At 48.6% G+C, this 20,663-nt stretch overlaps 6 protein-coding genes across 6 annotated transcripts; 3 read left to right on the top strand and 3 right to left on the bottom strand.

The window, feature by feature from the left end:
- Positions 1–4,330: 4,330 nt before the first annotated feature.
- Positions 4,331–6,327, bottom strand: GIQ15_02964 (sulfite reductase flavoprotein alpha-component; the record flags this gene model as incomplete). Its single annotated transcript, XM_033550381.1, has 2 exons — positions 4,331–4,342; positions 4,408–6,327. The coding sequence occupies 2 exons, from the start codon at positions 6,325–6,327 to the stop codon at positions 4,331–4,333; spliced, it is 1,932 nt and encodes a 643-aa protein (XP_033407542.1).
- A 3,017-nt stretch (positions 6,328–9,344) lies between these two features.
- On the top strand, positions 9,345–10,121 carry GIQ15_02963 (uncharacterized protein; the record flags this gene model as incomplete). The annotated part of the gene is made up of 1 exon (XM_033550380.1): positions 9,345–10,121. One exon carries the CDS (start codon positions 9,345–9,347, stop codon positions 10,119–10,121), a length of 777 nt encoding a protein of 258 aa, XP_033407541.1.
- Positions 10,122–12,438: 2,317 nt separating this feature from the next.
- GIQ15_02962 (t-SNARE affecting a late Golgi compartment protein 2) lies at positions 12,439–13,849 on the top strand (the record flags this gene model as incomplete). Its single annotated transcript, XM_033550379.1, has 4 exons — positions 12,439–12,461; positions 12,531–13,066; positions 13,224–13,489; positions 13,547–13,849. 4 exons carry the CDS (start codon positions 12,439–12,441, stop codon positions 13,847–13,849), a joined length of 1,128 nt encoding a protein of 375 aa, XP_033407540.1.
- A 506-nt stretch (positions 13,850–14,355) lies between these two features.
- On the bottom strand, positions 14,356–15,923 carry GIQ15_02961 (uncharacterized protein; the record flags this gene model as incomplete). The annotated part of the gene is made up of 5 exons (XM_033550378.1): positions 14,356–15,257; positions 15,326–15,467; positions 15,539–15,597; positions 15,662–15,753; positions 15,826–15,923. The coding sequence occupies 5 exons, from the start codon at positions 15,921–15,923 to the stop codon at positions 14,356–14,358; spliced, it is 1,293 nt and encodes a 430-aa protein (XP_033407539.1).
- Positions 15,924–16,398: 475 nt separating this feature from the next.
- GIQ15_02960 (clathrin light chain) lies at positions 16,399–17,337 on the top strand (the record flags this gene model as incomplete). Its single annotated transcript, XM_033550377.1, has 4 exons — positions 16,399–16,438; positions 16,498–16,745; positions 16,812–16,912; positions 16,986–17,337. 4 exons carry the CDS (start codon positions 16,399–16,401, stop codon positions 17,335–17,337), a joined length of 741 nt encoding a protein of 246 aa, XP_033407538.1.
- A 709-nt stretch (positions 17,338–18,046) lies between these two features.
- On the bottom strand, positions 18,047–19,506 carry GIQ15_02959 (uncharacterized protein; the record flags this gene model as incomplete). Its single annotated transcript, XM_033550376.1, has 3 exons — positions 18,047–18,702; positions 18,791–19,409; positions 19,468–19,506. 3 exons carry the CDS (start codon positions 19,504–19,506, stop codon positions 18,047–18,049), a joined length of 1,314 nt encoding a protein of 437 aa, XP_033407537.1.
- Between the last annotated feature and the right edge of the window lie 1,157 nt (positions 19,507–20,663).

Genomic DNA, 20,663 nt, shown 5'->3' with positions numbered 1-20,663 from the left:
CTTGGGCAGGGTGGGGAAATAGCAGCATATCCCGGGACCTCTCTCAGGTTTAGGGATGCGCGTTCTTTTTTTACGGATATCCCATAGTCTGACATCGATAGAAGGAGAAGCGGCTGTGGGAAAATGCTCTACGTTGCGGAGGCAAGAAACCTTGAACTGGGATCGAATCTTCGTTCTAAAGCCACTATCGACTTGCAACTTCAGGTTTTTTGCTCGCTGGATAAAATCGCCAGAGCAAAAAAGAAAAAGAAAAGAAAAAAGAAACGAAAACGATATCCATGCGCCCGGGCTTTGAGGCGCTCAGCAGGTCATCTTGCAACCGTCCCTACGGGAAAGGGAAGACGAAATGCCAGGTTCAAGGACGTGACAAGCGCGAACCGAAAACACCTTCTTTTTCGCAAAAATAAAAAAGACTTTCCAATAATCTGGCCTTATCGTACTCTGTACTTCAGCGCTAAGCAGCCGATTCCTTGGACCTCGAGCTCTGTGGGATGTTTTTTAAGGTTGAAAAACGCATATCAACTGGTTCTACCAAACATCAGCCCGTCACACAACATCCGAGAGGAAACGATGGTTGTACTCGCTGCAGTATAATAAGAGAAATAGGTTTTTTTTTTTTTGGCATGATTCAGCCTATCCACAAATCCCTAGTACATCGCCTTCTGCTAAGGTTTTTGGTTAAATCGAAACATGGCTTGCTTACGATCGAACGATCGGCCAACCACACGACTCGAAACCTGGATTGTGGGAATATTGACTTCAACTTACTCGATATATACCTGGTCCTTTCAATCACGACTGAATCTGACAGCAACGGGCATATCCTTAAGGCTCTGATCTACCGAAATTACTGGGAAATCTTTCTCCCCCATACCAATATACTCCATACGGTGGTGATTTCTTTCTTCAAAGTTTCTCCCCCCACCCCCCGCGCGCAGACAAGGATATGTAGGCCCTAGTCTGGTTGTTTATGAAATCGATCGTTGCCACGTCGGGCTGTCGTCAGATCTGCTAGTTGCTCTCTAGCAAAAAAACTGGAAAGCTTGCGGGAGAGAAAAGAGATATCGACGACCCCGTCTCAGCAATAATCAGAGGGCTAAGAAGCGAGTGAGATGGTTACTGGGTTATATCCATGATTTCCTGTTACGGCCGGGCGGAGGAAGGTGTAACACAGCGGAAATGGGTTGTCTGGCAAGTAAAGTCAATGACGGGTTAGAAGCAAACACTCCCAAAGTGCAAATAGTTGACAGCTCATCTAATTTAGGAAGATAGATAAAAAAAAGAAAGCAAACCCAAGAAGCAAAGGAACGAATAAACTCGGTTTGCTATACTTCGACACTCAACCTCCTCGCTCGACGCCTTATCCCTACTTTATGCCATGCTACCAACTTGCGGTAAACATTACTGGCTAACTCGCTGGCTTCCCGCATATACTGATGGTTTACAACGTATGCTGTGATGCAATGCACATAATCTCAGGCAGCGCATAACAAGCACCTCATACATGCAGTGGCATATAATGACAGGTGACCCTTATCTCTTGCCAATGACACTCCATGCAGTTTCGCTTGCTGCTCCTACTTTTCGCAACTGACTCACGGTATCTCTTCTGCAAAAGTAGGGGGGGGGGATGATTACCGGCCATGGGATAATGTGCATAACGCAATGATCGTTTCACCCAAAAGAGTAAAAATAACATTAACTCTAATATCTTTTGGACCCTGCTCATGAACGACAGGAGAGTTATTGCTGAGCATCGATACAGGCCCGTTCGCTTGCCGGATGGCAGCCCGAACTAGTCGTATGCACACTTCCCACTTGAGGTCGACCGGATGGTTGTACAATAGCTCAACCTGTTACCCTCCTCTATTAATCTTCAGGGAATCGTCCCCCGCCGGCAAACCAGGAAACGTTGCCCTGTGTGACAAACCGGTTGCTCTCACAGATGTGCAGTTACGTTTGACCAACAGGATCAACAGGACTTACCGGACTTTCATGACCTACAGGAATTAACCTCTTCCCCGGAGAGAAAGGAAAGACAGAAAGCAACTGCACTGATATCTATGCGGAGAAAAAGGACGAGATCAAAAAAGGCGCCCAACGCACCTAGAATCGTGTATTGGCAAAGTGACAAATCATAAATCGACCAAGAAAAAGCAAGCACATCCCTGATTTTGGTCTCTGTCTCCTTTTATGCAGCGCACGGAGTCCGTCTGTATATTCCGGCACAGACGAGCAACTCTCGGGATTCCAGGGGGCGCCGCCACAGGTCCCGATGGCCGATGCGTGTATGCGCGGTTGTCATACATTTGATCCCCCTCCCCACGCACTATTTTCGATGCTTTTGTCATCTTCCACCAGCTGTTTGTGTGAGGACGATGCGCTGTACAAAATATACATTGACCCGGGGCGATATCTCAGCCTGTTAAAGGTGTCACCCCACCCTGTGACTGCTGGGTGTAAGACTCGAGCACGTCGCATAATATCGACCCTGTCTGCGTGAGATGCCTAAAACGTCTATCGAGGACGTCGACGTCGTATATGCATGCGCCTTTCCGTCATGCGACCCCGATCGAGCTATCCACATCCATGGCAAACAAATCAGCCGAAAAGACGCTACCCACACATCATATAGTGTGATGTCCATGTACTATGCTAAACAAACTTCATTACCCCATCCGGCCACAATCACTCTGTCACTCAAGCTTCTGTATGGCCTAGCCCCCAAAGTCTCTTCTCCATAGACGGGCCGCACGTAAGACAGACACAGATCGGAGGCCTGATCGACGGGGATATAATCAATGCTACGTTGTCAAGGTTTTGCTGTGTGCTTGACCAGAATAGGCCGCTTGACTCTTGACGGAAAATGAAATATAGTCTCTGTCGAAAGCTGGAACCGCCTTCTGGGACGATTCACACTTGGACCAATGCTTAGCCAGCAGAACAAAGGTCTCGAGGCCAGCCACTCCGTACTTTTGGCCCTTATGGTATGCTATTCGGGGTGGACAGCCGATAAACGTCCATTTCTTACTGATATCAGCAGCCCTCGTCATCCAGCGTTCTCTTACTAGCACCGTTTGATGGGATGCAAGACCCCAATAGAGCTGATTGGCAGTCAGCGTTCTTTGTTATCCAACTTCCAGGGAGATACGAGGTGCTCGTACTCCATGCACAGTGTAGGGACTACGGGCGCAAACCAAAGACCGTGATCGTCTTTTGATATTACCACGAGTTCCTGGTTCAACTCCCAGGAATTATGGAATATGTCATTTCCTCCTTTCTCGACCCTGCCACAATGGCTTTCGTATACCCAGATTCCCCTTTGGTTCTCTGTTTGATGGCGTATTCGTCTTGGATGATGGACGTGGCCGGCTGGTGTACATGCCCGCGTCTATCAAAACCCAGGCTAGATTTCTCGAGAGCCAGCATCCTGTACAACCCCGCTGTAGATCACTCTGTGGCGTCTATGGGCACGACATTCCCTGGTTCAAAAGTGATAGTAAATGGTTCCAGAACCCCCAGCATCCTTCGGTCCAGACGGAGGTCCCGTACGTTGGATTTCCATATCAACGGGATCAACTTGGCAGGAAAGGGGTCAATCCAACCAACATCGTCATTGTCATGCATGCTCTTACTTGTATAACCCGTCCTCCTTCGTTTTTATCAATAAGCCATTCATCTCCTGGTTCCTGGATCCTGGCAAGGCGCGGTTGAACAAGGTTAAATACAGTTTCCTGTTTTCCCTGGTCAATCAGAAATAAACGGGACAGCCGCTGCTGCCAGTCCCAAGCATTGCTGAAATTGGACAGAATACCTGCCGTCAATATTTGTTTGCTAGATGACATGTATTATTCTCCCTCGAGAAAACAACAAGTGTACCACTCAAAATCGAGTTTCTCCCTCCCTCGATTCGCGCCTTATTACGAGTGGCTTCATTATTAGAACGGAAAAAGCTTCCTAGGGGGAACTTAGTATCCATGAAGGCCTGGACAGAGGAGATTATGACAATGGTAATATTGCAAGCTGGAAGGTGGCGGCTCTCGCCAGTTCGAAGCGCCATGGAAATATATAAATGAGTGAATTGTGGAAGGGTACATGCGATGAAATGGATTGCTCCTAATGCTAATGATATATTCTATGCTAAAAGTAACGTTGGAAAATGGCGGAATCAATAATGTGGATTCGAACAGGCCAGACGCTGACGCCGTGATAGAGAAACGGAATTGCAGTAGTGAGAAATGGGTTTTTGAGCTACCAATTCGAGAATAGTTATAGGCGGTAGCTGATTAATGAGAAGGTACTGCATTCGAAAAGTTCAAAGACGGTCCGTTCACCATGTCTCCTATTATGAGTTGTCAGTGCAAATTCATACGTGGAAGATAGAAGAAAAAGAACTCTAAGACATACCGCAATGTATTGACCAGCTTCCTTCTTCTCATCCCAGAATATCCTAGCCTGGTCAGGGTTCAAGTTCCCTTTGGCAATTGCGACGTCGATTAAGGCAGCCTCAACACCTTCACCCATCCCTTTGCTGCTTCCACAGACAAACACACGGCCATCAAGGGAGTTGATCACGAACCAGACAAGGTCAGCTTGATGCCGCACTTCCTCTTGAACATATCTGCCTTCGCCTCGTCTGCTCTGAACCACCTTCTTGACCTCGTCCTCATGAACTCCCCATTCCCCAGAGTACAGTTCATCAAGCAACGAGTCGCGAACTCCTTGGAGTACCCAGACTTTGTTTGCACAGTTGGCTGATCTGAGACGACTCTGAACGAAGCCGCGGAATGGAGCAACACCGACACCAGCCCCGATCAGGAGCATGGGACCGTCTGATACAAACTTCCTTGCGAGTGGGTTGGACATCAACCCACGGAACATAGGGACGTGCAAGTCCAGGCTGGCTGGATCAATTCCTTCTTTCTCGGCTGCTAAGAGCTTTCGAGCTATGCGTTCTAAGAAGCCAGATCCAGTGCCAGTGCGGTGGCCCCCTTGCCAGTCAGGGCACTCGTGAACGGTGACGGCAATCTCGATGACACGCCGTGATTCCGTTCCGTCAACGGTACGCTGGATCATAGGGTCCTGGGAAAGGGAGTAAAAGCGTGGCATAAGTGTGTTCAAGGTAGAGAGAAGATGGTCTAGGGGAGGATAGGAGGAAGGGAATGCATCGAGGAGCTGCAAGACGGTGGTGTAAGGGCCAGTGCGGAGATCACAGAATGCGCCCTGGCCCTGGGCAGAACAGAGATACATTAATATCTTCTTTTCGTTCTCGTCTGAAGCGTATTCGGCCAGTAGTCGCAGGAGCGGTTTTGTTGGAGGGTAACTTTGTAGGTCTGAGCACCAAGAGAGTAGTTCTCGTCTGGTAGTCAAAAGGTCTCGAGGCTTTTCGTCTCCCCATATTGTCGGCCATCGTCCATGGGTTGTGTGAAGTGTTATCTTTTTGTCTCGTACGAACTTGGGGACACCGAGACGGTTAAACACGCCGTCGACGACGCTCTCAGGGTTGCTTGGGCAAACACCAATTGCGCCCCCAACAACGAAGTCGACATTCCCACCTTCAACTGGGTAGTCTGTAACGTCAATATCGAAATGGTACGTTCGCTTTTCAGCCCCGGGTCTGGTCAGCTCTCGTGCGTGATGAAGCGGCGCACGATACACTTCGTAGGGCGCGTGTGGTTGGAGGAATTGCGGAGGATGGTCTGATGGCCCGAGTTTTTTGCCTACAGACTCAATTGATACGGAAGAGAAGGAAACAGTATTTTCCGGAAGGGGAGCCACTTTGGTAAGCTTGCTATCGAGAGACAGTTCGCCCAAGTAGAGTCGAAGGCTCTCAAAGGCAGCGTTCTTGGGCCTAAGAACAGGGTTGACTGCTAGGGAGGGTATCAAATGTTTCAGTGGTTCGAGCTTGCAGCATCCTCCTCCGCAACATATCTTCCCTAAGAGATTGGTCCCACTCGGGATGTCGCCGAGTATCCTCTGAACGTCTTCTGAATTCTGGGATATTAAGACGGTCGATGCCCGCCTTCGACGCTGTGGCGCTGCTCCGAGTTCTTTGCCATCACCGAACGCTTCGTCTAGCGCAGTGTCACTGGAAGGCTCTGTTATGGGTGTGAGAGGGGCATCTGAGTCCACAGAGGTCTCAGATGCAGCGGTTACGGACGTTGCCGAGGATTGAGAGTCTGATGCGCCGGTTATCGAGCGTCGTAGAATCGTCAAATGAGGAATTGATGTAGGTTCTTCCGGGATAGGGTCGTCCGGATGTGATGTAGAAGTAAGTGGGATAGAGACCGGTTCTTCACGGGGAAGAGATGTTATGGTGGTGGACATTGTGAGTGAGAACGAGCCCGGGATGAGTTTGGGGCCCCTGGAGAAGGAAAATCAGTATCAAGTCAAGTCCAAGTAGCACATTATAGAGTGTAGATTGAAAAGAGATGGTGTTTATAGGGAATTCCTGGTTCGCGGGTGCCATGGCAAGGGGGAACCATACCGGCTGTGGATTTGATGACAAGTTTTGATCTGATAAGTGGGGGAAGGTTTTGTCTGCACTTTTAGGGGTTCACTGAGGGAATCCGCTACGTATGCGTGCGTGATTGCGACGACCAGCTGTGCAAGAGAGTGAATGGGTAAGAATACCTGGTATGGCGGAGTCTGGGGATGAAGGAGGCCGAGGAGGTTGATATTTATCGTCGGGCGCCGTCCTGGCTTGGGAGGCGAATTCCCCCGAGCGAAAATCCCTATCAGATCTTGCCGAGCGAAAAATACACGGGTACAGTAATTACCAGAACCAAAAACTGCCCTGCCCGACCCCCGTCCATCGGATAGTAGGCGGACAGCTGCAGGTCTTGTCCGATCTGTGGTGTTTCTACGAGGGCCCGCCGTTTGCAGAGCAGCCCACCAGCGCGTTCGATCCTGGTTCTTCCTCTCCCCTTAGGCTGTTTGACGTGGCCCACGGGATGCACTGTCGATGCGCTTCATATGCCAGATTTCACCCTTCCGCTAATCGGGTAACGGGCGTGTAAATGACAATACCGCCCGTTCCGCATGTTTCATATCAGATCGAGCTCTGATTGGCTGGAGGACCGAGAAAGTCACGCCATTATCAATCAGCGGATCAGATTAGATCAGATTACCTAAGCCTCAGATAGAACGTGAGAAAAAGGGACATAAACCATAAAAGAAAGAGTAGACGGGACTATACTAGTACGGAGTAGTTTGATTCTGGTAGGATCCAGTGGTTAAAGACATGTTTCGGCTGGGGAGCGTTGTCAGGGGGTCTGCGTGACTACCCTGTAACCACACGAGCGACCAAGTCTGGGCTGACACAAGTACGAAACGAGACCGTGGCTTATGCTCTTTGTAGCAAGACGTTACTCCGTACGGATGCATTATTTGGCCAGACACAATGGATAATCTACTTCCATATTCCCCAGTCGGCGGAACCCATCCAATAATCCCTGGATGGATCTATCGCCGTCGGGCGCCGAGCCGATGGATTGACGGTTTTTAATATAAAAGCATAGTAGTTGAACAAAGTATCTTCTCTCATCAGCCTGTAGTGGTAGCTGACGCTTGGAAATAGAGAGCTGCTTCTCGTTGAGTGTTCTTAGTAGCACTATCCCCAGACATGTTCCCCGCACTGGAAGGATCAGCTCCAAGGTTAGCAGCGAATGACTTTATACAACGAATTTGGCTGTCATCCATGGCTGTCGTCCATGTTTCTTTCTTCGTTGGAACCACCCGTTGAAAATGAACGATGAAAAATACAGTGGTGCACTATGTAAAGGCGTAATATATAAGCATCCTAGCTAGACTATCAGATATAGTAGCTGCCGATGATGCATGCACTCAAGTGGATCGACAAGGGCATCGAGCAGCCAGTTGCGGCATTTTTAGCCCCATGCATATGGCAGCAGTGTTTGAATTGCTTTTCCTTGCGTTCGTCTCGGTAAATGGCCGTCGTCCTGATGCTGCTCGCCGAGTGAAGTCAGGGAGTCGTTTCGCTGGACGGCCTGGCTCGTGCAAGTTCGCCGTTCCATCAAACGAAGGTACAGCCCTGTCCTTGGCCAAGTCTCCCTCTCGGCAAGATCTTCGGCGATATTCAAATCGAATTTTTGATATTGGTCTCGGCGCCCAGCTGGAGCAAATCGTTGTGCAGCCTTCTGCGAGGTTGATCACAGGCCGGATAGCTGGAACTGTATATGCGTGACAGGAGGAAACGCCGATACAGTTCTCTGTACGGAGTAAATCCATGATTGTTCTCGACTCACTCGACTCGGCTTGTTAACATTACTTCCAGAGCCGGGAATCCGCGGTTGGGAGAATATGTGACCTGGATGATACATAGATCTGCTAGCTTCATTCTCTGGCACTGTGGTTGGGGGTAAATGCATCAAGTAGCAGACAAACCTAGCGATGAAGATTTGCAGAGTAGAGGAATATTTTCATGAAATGTATGCTCCGACATCTCTCAATTTATATACTACAGCTGTTTTGTTCTTCATATTTGGTAGCACTGGAGCGGTCGTAGTTATATCACGTGATCCAACGCTTTCCAGAGTTACCACCTTCCCGTCCTCGCAAATATCAAGAATCGCAATATATACTATAGGACCGATACCACAAGCCGTTGAAATCCATAGAGTCTATAATCTACCTTTATATCTATTTGTTTTTTTGGACTACTGCGGTATCTTGTGTATATTTTGGTCGGCTTCAAGTCTCTGTTTTGGGAAAGTCAAGTTTGATATATATAGGTACCTCGAGAAGGTAGCCATATTTATTCCATCGTGTTCTCAAATCCTTATTGGAAATCCTATCCATAGGCTGTTTTCTACTTTTTTGCATTGGGAAAAATACCACTGGGTGGTTCAGCCAACCCAGAATCTTCGGCTAGTCCTATCCAACTCCATCACTCTACGGAGTATTCACAATTGATAATCTTCAAATAACTGAAGCGGATAACATCTTCAAATATACCAGCCGGCTCGCAAAAAGCCAAATACAGCCATCCCCGTACACCCAAACCCGGAGATAGTTTGCTATATTTTATACATATTGGAAACGGGCTAAGATTCAAAAAAGTTATCATGTCGGTGACTGGGTAAGCAAAACATCCACCTATGATGAATGAAACCGAAGCTCACAGTTTATCTAGGGTATACTATATTCCCAGTAACCCAGAGTTACCAACAACAGCGACAAGGACTGTCCTTGATCGCTTCAAAGCTATTCATCAACCCGCCAGAGCCGGACGCTGGGCACTAGAGTACAAACTCATGAGAGACACAGCATCATGTTTGCCAGCAGCGAATTTTCCCAACAGTAAAGTACCAACTCCACGTTACATGCACTTTCTTTCTCTTAGCCATTACCAAACCCATGGATTTATACGAATATCACCTCGTCCCGAGATCGACCCGCTAGACCCCTCCGCCTCAGGAAATCAAGGGAGCCCGGCAGCATCCCTTCCAACACAAGTGCAAGGCATCTCCTCTTCACCTACGCCTTCCACGCAGCTACAGCATCCGGCGGATCCAAAGAATCTGGCCTCATCCCAAGACGAAGCCCATACAATAAAGATGATTACACTTGAGCCACAAGCATACCTATCATTTTTCTCCATGACTACAAAATTCTGCCAACCACTCTGGAACCACCGACATACTGTAGTTGTCACCTCGGGAGAAGCCTACGAAGTAGCTGATTTCCGAGTCCGGATAGGTGAAGTGCGTCAGACAACGCCTCGGCCTCGTCTCCGTGGAGCAATCGTGGAAATCGAATACCGTGGTCCGGGAGAAAGGCAACCAGGACAATCAGATCTAGCTCAAGATCCCGACGAGAACGGGGTCATGATGCCGCCCCTCCCACACCAAGTGAATCGGGAGGTGGACCTCCCTACGGATGAAGATTGGGAGTTGGGAGTGATGCTGATTCGGGAGTTGTGGGAGAACTTCTCTATTCCCGGTGCTACGGAGTCAATCCAGGTCCCTGGGGTAGGGATGGAGAGGCGGAGGTATTTTGAGAAGGGAGGCGCTACGGCACACTCCGCACGGGAGAAGGCTAGTATTGTTGGAGTTGACCTTGCGAGGCAGTATATGGAGGTTTTCAAATTTTATCGGTAGAATTTATTTGGATATAAGGCGTTTGGTATATATTTGGTTTAGGTATGAGTGAAATCTACATGATGTTTTCAGACTTGCTGGCTAGAATGTACCTAACGAACGAGTATGTACTACCAGCTAACCTAATCTTACACTGGCATATACCGAAGCATGTCCTCGTGGCGTCCACGTTTATTCAAAAGGGGTAACGATTGGGTGGCACGGGAGTTGGATGGCATATATCTCAAGAACGTTCAACACGTTCAGCCAGCCCCTATTTGTAGACATAGTGAATGTCATAGGAAGTTGATTTTTTACCAATCATTTCTCATTGAGAATAGAGTAATACAGGCGAGGATGAACATCGCAAGACGGCCAAGAGGATAACTAATTGCTTACTATAATTAAGGCCATACAACAATGCTGTTGCCAGCATCCACCGATGGGGAAGTCGAGAAGACAAAATCATAGACACAAAAAATGGGGGAATGTAAGAATATTAACATGGCCCGCCGATATCTTTACGGAATAGAGATTAGATTGCTATTTGAATTTGAAACCTATTTCTGCATCATGAGTTGAACGAATTCGTTATCTGTGGGGGCGGCAGTGGTTAGTATATTGTTCTCGAAGTAGTGTAGCAGATATGAGCACGCCTTACAATCGATTCTGCCATCACCATCCTGGTCAGCTTCACGAATCATCTCATCAACTTCGTCATCGGTCAATCTCTCGCCGATCGAGGTCATGACGTGACGTAGTTCCGCAGCAGAGATGAAACCGTTGTTGTCACGATCGAACACCTTGAAGGCTTCTCGAATTTCCTCCTCGGAGTCGGTATCCTTCATTTTCCGGGCCATCATAGTCAAGAATTCTGTATTGTTAAGTAAACCGATTAGCTGATTCTATCACCAGTATATATCGATGCGCTCATTGGGTACGAGGTGAGCGGCAAAAAAGACCTCCTCCCTAGATGAAAAACCGTACCTGGGAAGTCGATGGTTCCGTTGTTATCGGCGTCAACCTCGTTAATCATGTCTTGTAGCTCGGATTCAGAAGGGTTCTGGCCCAATGATCGCATCACGGTTCCCAATTCCTTGGTTGTAATTTGGCCTATGGAGGTGGTATGTCAGCGAGCGAGGCTCTACCAACGGTGCTAGGCCAACTGTCTCGACGGCCAAAGCAGCCTCTGAGAGCCATTACTCACCATCACCGTCTTTGTCCTATTAGGCAGTTGAATACTCGGTCAGCTAAACCGTACACACTGCGAGGGCGGGGCACCCTTGACGAAGCAACTCCGGGCACAACAAGGGGTAGAAATGACTTACGAACAAGGAAAAGGCTTCCTTGTATTCGGACACCTGCTCTTCAGTCAAAGAATCGGCCTGTATGCGTTACGACGAAGGGATTAGCTGAGGAAGCCCCGGGGTGGTTGGGCTAGGGAGAATAGGAGAGAGCTGGAAGAAGGGGTCGCCGATGCAGTGGCCCACGCACCATGCTTGCTGAGCGGGTATCACAAGTAGAACTGTCTGAGGGAGAGGAGCTGGGTAAGTATATCGACGGAGTTGACGCTGGATCGGAGGAGCGCAGGGAGAGGGCGAGAGCGTTGTATATAAAGGGAGCGAAGTTGCGTAGTTAATGTTTGGTGGTGGAAGTTGACCCCTCGACAGGATCACGTTTGCCAAGCCTACGGTAATACAGCCTTACCAAGTAACACTATCAATATCAATATCAACATCAGTAAGGAGTATCAGTATCAACAACCCTACTCTAGAGCCAGTACGGTCTAGCAAGGGTCTGCAAGTACGGAACAGTAACGGGATATGATGTCTGAGATGCGCCTTGGGAGCCTTGGAGGCGCAGTTCGTCTGCACAAGGACGGCTCAGCTGTAATAAACAATGAGAGCATCCCAACAATAAGAGCATCTCAACAGTACGAGCGTCTACAGTAACATCTTCGACTAAGGACATCCTCACCGCCAGGTATACGTGTATATGTAGTCTAACAGCAGATAGGAATAGAACAGCAGCTTGTAGGCCCCTGATATTTAGATATCACGTGACATCGAGAGACAGCCTTATGTCATTCGCGATTGCTTGTTCATACAACAATTGAACAACAGAGACCAGACAAACCGACGGCCCGCCAGCAACGGAGAGCAGATATCTCAGCCTGCCATCGTCAGCACTGTGGCTGCGGCGAATCCCCTGTTCCCGGGGTTATGATCACTGGGAGCGTCTCTTCTCAATGATCATGCGCAGGCGTACCCCAGATCGCTGATCTATAGTTTGCTGCCTTGACAGTCTCCGCTCCATTGCACCCATAACACCCCTAACCATGTGGCGGGATCGAACAAACCTGTAAGCTGACATGTCCGTGGAAGACTGCGCATAGCCCCCATAGCTAACCTCGCCTTTGCTTTTTTCCAGTTACATCTCCTATCGCCAGTCCTTCGCTCACCACCCGGCCAAAAAACCACGTCACATTGGAGGAGCCTGGAGTGACCATGCAGACAGCACGGGGCTCTCAGAAGAGCGCCGCGGGCTCATGTCCGGCGGTGGATTCGAGGACGACGGAGATGCTGTCATAGAGATGGACCTGCTGCCTCCTCGGTGGATGGACGTACAGGATGAAGTTACCGAGTACCTGCGAGACATTTCCCGAAAGTCCGCCCAGCTGGATAAGCTGCACCAGAAGCATGTACTGCCAGGGTTCGGGGACGAGGCCGCCAGGAGAGAAGAGGAGGATATGATTGAACAACTGACCCAAGATATCACGAGGGGATTCCATGATTGCCAGAGATCAATACAGAAAGTCGAAGCAATGGCTCGAGATGCCCGAGAGCAAGGATCCGGTGTGAATAAGGGTGAGGATACGATGGCGAGGAACCTGCAGATTTCTCTTGCGGCACGGGTGCAGGAAGCTAGTGCTGGATTTAGAAAGAAGCAGAGCACATACTTGAAAAGTGAGTTGAGGAATGGAGTATTCAGTAGTTACGATTACGAGCTAACGATGGTTTTTTTTCCCTTGTCAAACAGAGCTACGAGGCATAGACGGAATGGTCTCACCACTCGAACGATCTGCTTCCCCAATACAAAACCCATACACAGACCCGTCTCTAGTAGAATCTGACGCCGACAAGTCATACTCTCAATCCACCCTCCTACAAGCGGCACAGCAACAGCAACAGCTGGGCAGTAACGATGCAGCAATTGCACAACGAGAGCGAGAAATTAACGACATTGCAAAGGGCATTATTGAGCTCTCGGATATTTTCCGTGATTTGCAGACCATGATTATCGACCAAGGAACGTTACTAGATCGCATCGACTTCAATGTTGAACGAATGACGGTTGACGTTAAAGGTGCCGAGAAAGAATTGAAAGTGGTATGTAGCGTTCAATTGCAATGCCACCATAAACCTTGAAACTAACAACGATCCCAGGCCACAAACTACCAAAGACGCACAACAAAACGGAAAATACTCCTCCTTCTAGCCCTCCTCGTCGTCGCCATGTTCATCATACTCCTCGTCAAACCAAAGAAACACGCTGCTCCTGAACCAGCTCCTCAACCTCCTCCCCAAGCACCACCACAAAACCCACCACCCGAAGGACAAAACCAACCCCCTCGGAGATCCCTCCCGCACAACTACGTGTCGTTTAAAAGGGGTCCGAGGCGGACTACCTCCCGCAACAGTCTCCTGATTGATATATGGGATGAACCAGGGATCCCACTACCGTCGTAATATAATTCTTTTGATTAATACTAATTCTTTTGTCACGATTCCTGAACCTCTTTTCCAGCCAGTCCATATCCCTTTTCCCCACTGACTTAGAATATGGAGGAAATGTTTCTGCTGTCTGGTTCGTTTCCTAGCGTTTTGTACGAAGTTCCACTGTATATATATGTGATGACGTTCATATCTAGAATAACCAATCAACTTCGGAGGTTGGCCTGACTGCTCTTCTGTTTTCTCAGTATCCTACCGTACGTGAGAGCAGTCTCTATACGACTTGAAAGGCTAACTAAACCCGTCCCTTGCTGACCAGAATCTTGAAGAAAAGAAATCGTAGAAACCTACATATACAGCGTAGAGTACAGAAAGAAAGAAAGGAAAGATGCAAAGAACCAAAACAAAATACAGCCCCCTTAACTTTGCAGAATTTTTCAAAGAGTTGACAAATGGCAAAACGGTTAAACCCCCCATGCAATACCGTACATAAATCTCCCAAGGGTTAAGACTAGCTTCCCTTAGTGCTTGCTGCTTTCTTGTCTCAATAGCTCAGCTACATCAGCATCTAAATCAGCCATTGCATCGCCCCCTTCAAACTCGGGATAGATGTCTTGAGTGTGAACGACTTTCCGCTTCTTGCTAGATAGTTCATTGATATCATTAGATGGGTTGGCGGCAGCTTGAAGGGTTGACAGGGTGGCATTCAAGTCAATTGATGGCATTTGGGTTGGGGCTTCGAATTCAGCCACTGCGGCTGGCTTCGTGTGGCTGGGTATGGTTGATGGCTGTTGGTTATCCTGACCGGAGCTTGGGTTTAACTTAGGGGATTGAACTGGAGTCAATGCCTCGACGGGCGGAGGTGTTAAAGCTTCGACGGCTGGAGCTTCTAACCCTTCGCTCCCAAAAGAGTGGTGGTCATGTCCACTCCAGGCCGAATCACCGTTCCCCTGTGGTGCTGATGAATCATCTGCAGACAGTCCACGCATTATTGCATCCTCAACATCGCGTTTCTTACTCTCGGTTTCCGTCCTGCGGGACGCTAACTGTTCGATTTGAGATTTCTCCTTTGCTAGGGCGGCTCGGTTGGTGTCCAGGACCTTTTCTAATCCCTCAATAAGCGATTGGCGACATTTCATGACCTCAGACACTGAGCTTTCGGCATTGGCAAGTGTCTTTAAGAGCGTGCTTAGCCGAGCAGCGTAGACTGGAGGTGTGGGAATTTCAGCAGACGGGCCGTTTAACTTATCATATTCTACATTCGCGGTCGTGATAGTAGCGTTGGATGAAACGGAGGCCTTCGAGGCTGCAACTTGCAATGGGGCAAGAGGCTGGAGTTCCTGGGGGAGCGAGCCTGGGGAACCCGAGAAAAGGGACCCTCCAAGGAGAGGTTTCTTGCCGGCAGATTTGGATTTATCGAGCTCTATGGTTCATATTATTAGTTCACCTGTATATTCCACACCGGTCTTGCGCTCCAAGAGTCGGACAAACCTTCAACTCGCGCTTCAACAGCTTCTTGGATTGGTTTCTCAAATATCGATCGCTGTCTCCATACTTCTACCACGCGCCTAAGCTTCTGTTGAATATCGTTAGACGCACCCTTGAAGGCCGTCGCAGTCGCATCTGCGATAATCTAAGGTATTGTCCATTAGTTGACCATTCGATATACAAAAATGTGATGACTGGGCCGAGCAATAAACCAACCGGAGAAAATGCGATCAGAAAGTCCTCCTTCCGTCTTCCTTTTGACTGCTGGGCGACCTCTGTGAAGGGAGTGTGTTAGCTTCTGACAAGTCCTCGAGCTGTAGATAGGCTGCAAGTGTGTACCATTAGCTAGATAGATAAGGTTGAGTCTCTTTGGCGGATTGGCATCGCGTAGTCTCTCTAGCCAGAGCTGAGCGGTGCGGTCTGCATGTCGTCTATTCCAAGGTCGCATATCTGTTAGCCTCGACAGCTAGTAGCATATTTGAAGCATGTAGGAGGGAATTTACCTATGGAACATAATCCATTGGGCGACAGTGACAATGGATTCCTGCGTCTCATTGAGGGCCGACAGCTTCGCCTTCACTGCATCATCGGTATACGCCATTGCTATGGATTTCACGCCGCAAATCTACTGACTGAGCTTCGACTGGACGATCAGGCGCACGGAGAGTACAAAGCCTGCTTCGTACAAGAGCAGAGTGAAGCAGAGATCGAGGTCCTTTCGCGAGTTGTTTCGTGGGCGAGTTGCGAAGAGTTGAAGCTTTGTTTGTTTTGTGATATATTGGCAGATTAACTGCGGCCTGTCACCGCCTGCCCGATACGGCCGCCCATTGGCCCCCTAAGTGAACAACTAATTGCGGCGAGCTCATCACTGCGGCTATACAAACAAGTAAATCCAGCACCACAGACGAAGAGAGCGGACAAGCACAACCAAGGGGCAGCATATCTCGAGAGTTTAGAATGAGAATTGTCTGCTGAAGCCGCTGTTTTCTGCTTTATTTTACGATTTACACGGATCTCTTACGCCCCAGCATCGCTCTTCGCTCTATCTAATTAATACACACACCTCACATCTCGCAATGGCAGACAGATTTCCCGCCCTTGACGATATCACCGGGGGTAAGAGGGTATTCTACCTGCTAGACGTGATATATAGCTGACAGCACTGGACATTCCAGATGAACCGGTCCCATCGCCAGGCCCAGGCAACAACGCCGGCGAGGACGACAGTGATTTCCTTGCTCGTGAGCGTGCGGCATTAGGAGATGATGCCGATCAGTTTATTTCAGCTGGCGATAATAACAGGCCTTCCGTCACAGTTGAAGATGATGACGACCTGCTTGGAGGAGGAGGAGATGATATGATGACCCATGATAACAACTCCGGATTCGAGTCGAGCTACCCAGCTATTGAATCGCAAAACGAGGTAGGCATCACACACTATATGCCACTTATTCGGGATCCTAAACTGATATCGCTGGTTCTATGATAGAATATGGCTCCAGGCGGCACAATCACCGGGGTGGACACACCATTCCAATCATCATATTCCCCCAATAACCAGGAGCCCGAGGAGGAATCCGAGGCTGTCCGGTAAATTCTCCTTTTATTCTTTTTGCAAATTTAACTTAAGGAGAAATGCAAGAAACTGATTTTCCCGATCTAGTGAATGGCGACAAAAGCGAGACGCCGAACTATCCCGTCGAGCAGAAGCCTCGTCTGAGAAGAAGGCGGCGACCGTCTCCAAAGCTCAGCAAGATATAGATGACTATTACGAATCCTACAACAAACGTACCGACAAGGCCCGGGAGCGCACCCGCACCGAAGCTGAAGAGTTCCTCGCAAACCGAGAAGACACAGCTGCTGGAGGTACAAGCTGGGAACGTATTGCCAAACTTGTCGATGTTAGCGGAAAGGGAGTCAAGGGCGGAGCGAGCGGGTCTGGCAAAGAACGGTTCAGAGAAATGCTGCTGGAACTTAAGAAGGACGAGAAAGCTCCTGGCGCATCTGGAGTTTAGATTAGATATTCTATCTCACCGCCGACCAACCAAACTTCATTTATGAGCAATGAGGACACGATTTCCTCCCATCTGTTTCCGCTCTGAGCCCACATATTCTTTTTTTATATGACACCTTCCAGCTGGCGCTGAAAGGAAGGGCTGACAACAAAAACGCGGAAACCGGCTATTGCTTACATCCTACCCTATTCCATCTGATGTCTTAATAGCTTTTTTTTTTTCATAATCTAGAAGATTTTCTAGTTGTCAAGGGACTGCATGTCATGCTGGAGAAAATGAGTAAAAGTAGGTCGTTGATATGTGACTATGCGGCTAAGGAAGGCAGACGTATATATATACCCCCAAAATATCCAACAAGGCACTTCATCCCCCGTGTACAATTGCCGAAGTAAACCAAAACCTGTCATCATATATGCAAGCAAAACCGGTTCAGTATACATTTTTATGTCTTAATTGAATGCTGTCCACAGCAATCGGTGACACCCATTTCATGAGTTCTATAGCAAAAAAAAAAAAAAAACACACACAAATAAGGAAAACCAATGGATAAAAAGATATTGGTGGTAAAAAGGGAGAAAATGATAAAGGAAATGGTTAGTAGACATAGTACAAAGAATGTATGCAGTTTGGGTATATAATATAACTCAGCCTCCAAGCCGATGGAGACTTCCAAATGGTATCCAGAAGAGAAAAAGATAGGGCACAGATATTAGCTCGTCGTTGAACCGCCGTTTGGTAATGGGAGGAGCTTTTCTTGTGATTCTGGTTGCTCCTTGAACATTTTGTCCCTCATCCAGTTCACCACATGGCCGCACTGGGGGTCAACATACGTACCCCACATATGCGCAACTACATAGAGCACTGCGTAAAAGACGGGCAATATGAAGATGAAGGCCATCGGACTGGCTCTGCCTAATTGGAGGAGCTCGCCCTTTGCGTTTCTCACGGGGGTTCTGGCCGCACTTTGGCCATACACCATCCAGGACAAGATAGTTCGAATAAGGATGTTATGCAGTAGGTAAACTGGGAAAGAAACGCGTCCGAGGAAGTTAAAGAGTGGTAGAGTCAAGACACGTCTTGCGTTCCTTGAGAAGAATATTCCTAGCATCAAAATGCATGTTCCAAGGGATGAAGCATAGCGACTGTGATCTGCACCCTCGGGAGTGATTCCAACAATGAACGCACGCATTGCTGCGGACCACCACGCCCAATTTTGGTTGTTTTGGGGGAAGCCCCATAGCAACAGTCCAATTGTGATAAGAATGCTGGGGATAGCTCTGGGGAGCATCGAAGTGGCACGAGATCCATAGTCGACCTGTAGTTGGGCTAAAAGGATACCTGGGAAGATATTGATGCCAACGAGATCTATAGTTGTGAAATGGTTAAAACAGAGCTTTGAATGTATAGCATAAAAAATTAAAGTATGGAGGAGGTACGAGAAGCAAGTACTCACGATCGTTGACAAGCCAGGCATAAGCCCACAAGAGCCCAGTTATCATGTACCAATAGCGTCGCTTAACCAAGGTCAAGGCCAGAAGCGTAAGGTACGTTCTAAACGAGCCACTGAGGAAGAATTTAAGAGTCCAGTGTGTTCCATCGTATACGGATGATCCAGTATGCCAGAAGAGTACCAAGGTCTTGAGTAAATTCGCAAATGCTTCGGCAAAGTTCGCACTTGGAGCAGGAGTTGTAGCACGGATCCAACTAGCATCGGCTCGCTGCGAGATGCTAAATGCACCCATATGGCATAGCGCCCACGCAATTGTTGTAGCAATAGCTGTAGGAACCATCAAACGGCCCGATCGGGTAAATGTGCTTTTGGCGAGATTGGTGAGTCCGACATAGGTGTTATCGGCACGGGCGTTCTTGACGGGATTAATTGAATTGACGAAGCCGGTAATGATGAAGAAGATGGCGACAGAGCCTCGACCACCGACGCATAATCGGAGAAAGGGTAGCTGGAAGATGCTGGACGGTCCACCATCTGATAGTGCTGGGTCATGGAGATAAGGAACGAAGGCGGTGCATAAATGACCGGTGACGACGATGAAGGAGGCGACACCACGCAGACCCTAAGATAGAGATGTCAATGAAAGTGGAATCAAATTGCCGTATCTAGGAAACACCTACATCAACCCAGTTATCGTCTCTCTTTCTGGCGGGAGCCATGGCTCTTTTCGAGGAGTAACGAACGACTCAAAAAAAAACGATTGTCCGAACACGGTAAGAATTAAATGTCGACCTAACCAAGCCTCATCCTATCCTCCCAGAGGAAACGGATCCAATACCAACGATAGATTGCTATCCACAGGCGCTGGATAAGTTATATTAAAAAGCAGACGAGAACGAGCACCAAGACGCCGAATGCCGAAAGAGCAATGATATAAATATAATGCTGAGTATATAAAATGCAAAATGACGGTACTGTCCAAACAAGGACCAACAAGAAAAGGCGAATTAGCGAAAGAAGCCAGGTAGAAGGCAGCTGAGCGAAAGACTCGCGTTGACCAGATTAAATCGAGATGGGTGCTGCGATTTCAAGTTGCTCCCAAACAGCCCTATCACATGACTGGGAAACGCTACTAAAAGGTACCAGGCATAAGAGAGGTTCGGGACAATATTGCTTTTTTGCGTTCGCCTCCTCCTTTATGTATCCGTCTGAGCCCAGCATCAACCAGGCAAGGTACGTACGTGGCTGGTATCGAGTTCTCAGCGTGCCTTGTCCGTTATCCAATATCTGAACTGGCAGTGCGTGATCATCTGGGATTATCACTCTTGGTATGGAGCTCGCCATATTTTGCCGTTACATATCGTATCCTATCCTTGCCTCGATTTCCTGATAAAGACCTGTTGATCGCCAATCCCGCTTTCCCCTCGCAGACGCCGGCCATAACCTTGCGAGCACTGGACAATTTCTGTACGCCATCCGTCCTGTGTAAAATTGTTGTACTCCTTGTCCCTGGTACCTCCTGAGAAGTACTCCATACACGGTACTCGGCAGTCGATATTCCGTCCTCCGGCCCAGGAGAGCGAGGTCGAAGCGCAAACCGTCCTTCCATTGGCAAAGAGTTGGCCTTGGTCTCCGGCTCCTCCATCTCCACAAGCCATACATCCATCCTCAGGGATCTCATCTTGGCGGTGGCTCCGCTGGCCTTGGCATATCTCCTGACGCGATGTTTCATCCTGTTCTTGTCCAACCGCCGTTCCGTCCTGACTCCTGTTATACGGCATACCCGCTGCCTCAGTAGCCAATAGAGCATGTAAAGGGGGCCAGGGTCGACCGAACGGCAAGGGGTGAAGAGCGCCTGTCGAAGGGAGAGGTGGGT

The sequence above is a fragment of the Arthroderma uncinatum genome (assembly GCF_011692745.1).
Source record: "Arthroderma uncinatum strain CBS 119779 chromosome Unknown scaffold2, whole genome shotgun sequence".
NCBI classification, from domain to species: Eukaryota; Fungi; Ascomycota; class Eurotiomycetes; order Onygenales; family Arthrodermataceae; genus Arthroderma; species Arthroderma uncinatum.
The sequence above is the reverse complement of the archived record's forward strand: the minus strand, read 5'-3'. Positions and strand labels throughout refer to the sequence as shown.